The sequence below is a fragment of the Dipodomys ordii genome, unplaced genomic scaffold (genome assembly GCF_000151885.1).
Source record: "Dipodomys ordii isolate 6190 unplaced genomic scaffold, Dord_2.0 Scaffold14, whole genome shotgun sequence".
In the NCBI taxonomy this organism is placed as follows: domain Eukaryota; kingdom Metazoa; phylum Chordata; class Mammalia; order Rodentia; family Heteromyidae; genus Dipodomys; species Dipodomys ordii.
The window spans coordinates 3367174-3368814 of NW_012267230.1; the positions used below are offsets into that span (position 1 = coordinate 3367174).

The window sequence follows — 1641 nt, forward strand, 5'->3', positions numbered from 1 at the left end:
AAAATAGATTATAAAGGAATCATCTTTATCTGAACCAAAGCTGCGGTGAAGAAAACTCATGTCCAGCTGAGTGCAGCAGTGAGCTTTCCTTCTTCTCAGGGAAAAAGTCCCACGTCCCCCCGCGGATTTGATTAACATTATTTCCCCCTCTTTGGCACTGGGTTCCTCCGTTCATAGTTAGTTATTATGCATGTTTTCTTTCAACGGTGGTTCCTAGTTAGGTGATCACACAGACCACCCCTCCCTTGTGAAGCCAGCCACATCAGCCGGGGGTGGGGTGGGGGAGAGCAATGCACCTGCCAGGCCCCCCAGCTGCGGAGCCAGCCCCGGCGAGGGAGGCAGGGGCAGCCCGGGAACCCAAAGAGAGGCCGGGGTGCCTGGGCTGGGGCTGACTGGCTGAGCTGCGTGGCTTCCTCCTGCGGTTCCAGGCACTGACGTGCACCTCTCCCTTCTCCGCTCCCAAAGGGGAGAAATTTCCCGGCAGAGAAAATACAATTAAACAAACAAACCCCAAATGCAGTGAAGCCGCCACACGCAGACACCAGCAGGATGCTGGTCCCGGGGCTGCTTCTGTCTGTCTACCCAAGCCGGGACGGAGGGGGGCTGGGGTGGGTGGGCGGCTCTGAGGATGCCTTCAGTGAGGCACAGGTGAGTGCACCTGTGGTGTGGCGGTGTAGGACAGAGGCCAGACGCATGATGTCTGGGAGCCAGAGCGTATACCCCGTCTCCATCCAGGTCCTGGGCTGGAGGCGGATGCTGTGTGTGTGTGTGTGTGTGTGTGTGTGTGTTTGGGGGTCCGGGCAATTGTGTCCAAAGCTCCACCCATCGCCCGGGAAGATGGGGAGGCTGCAAAGATGGGAGTTGGGCTGGGCACAGCGGGTGCTGGATGGAGAAGGAACCCCTGAGGCAGGGTGAGAAGACCACAGGACTTGGGGATGGGCTGAGTTTTGCTTGCAGTCCCGGGGTGGGGGGGGCGGGGAGGAAGAGGAAGGCGGGGAGCAGCGCTGGTGACTCAGTGGCACCCTACCCCCCACCCCCCCACCGAGCCCCGGGCCCCCTCTCCCAGCCTCGCCGTGCTCGGCAAGCAGAGACCCTGGACACGTGTGTGTGTGTGTGTGTGTGTGTGTGTGAGGGGGAGCTCGGTTTCCCCGAAAAGTCCTGGGGGACCTGGGCGGCGCCGTCGCTCCCCGCGGAGGGGGGGTACACGCGTGGTGAGGAGGAGCGCCCCAAAAAGCGCGCGGTGCGCGCGCGGGTGGCTGGCGTGCGCCCCGGAGAGGGTTGGGGAGCCGGAGCCCGGCTTCCCTCCCGGGGTGGTGTTCCCCGATCCGGGCGGGCGCACGCCTCCGGATCCCCCCCTCCCCTTCTCCCACCTCTCCTCCCTCCCGTCCGCAGGCGCGCGCGGGAGAGGCGCACTCCCCTTCCCCGGCGGCGTCGGGCGCGCGCCCCGCCCCTCGCCGCCCTCCCCTCGCCGCCCCTCCCCTCCGCGCCTCTCCTCTCTCCCGGCAGAAAGTTAGCAGCGGGGAAGGAACTCGGGGTTGCCACCACGCGCGGCGGCGGCGGCGGCGGGGACTGAAGCCGGCTGGGCGGCGCTGGGGGGGGGGGAGAGATTGGGGTCGGAGGGTTGGGAAGCTGGTGCGGTGT

The 1641-nt window shown here is 65.4% G+C and overlaps 1 protein-coding gene across 1 annotated transcript in view; it reads left to right on the plus strand.

Annotated features, from left to right (window-relative positions):
- The first annotated feature begins 549 nt into the window (after window positions 1-549).
- The window catches only part of Hs3st4 (heparan sulfate (glucosamine) 3-O-sulfotransferase 4), a 333621-nt gene continuing 332529 nt past the window's right edge, over window positions 550-1641 (plus strand). The window contains exon 1 of the mRNA XM_013011171.1: window positions 550-648. Within this exon, the coding sequence (XP_012866625.1) occupies window positions 550-648 (99 nt within the window). The remainder of the gene's footprint in view (window positions 649-1641) is intronic.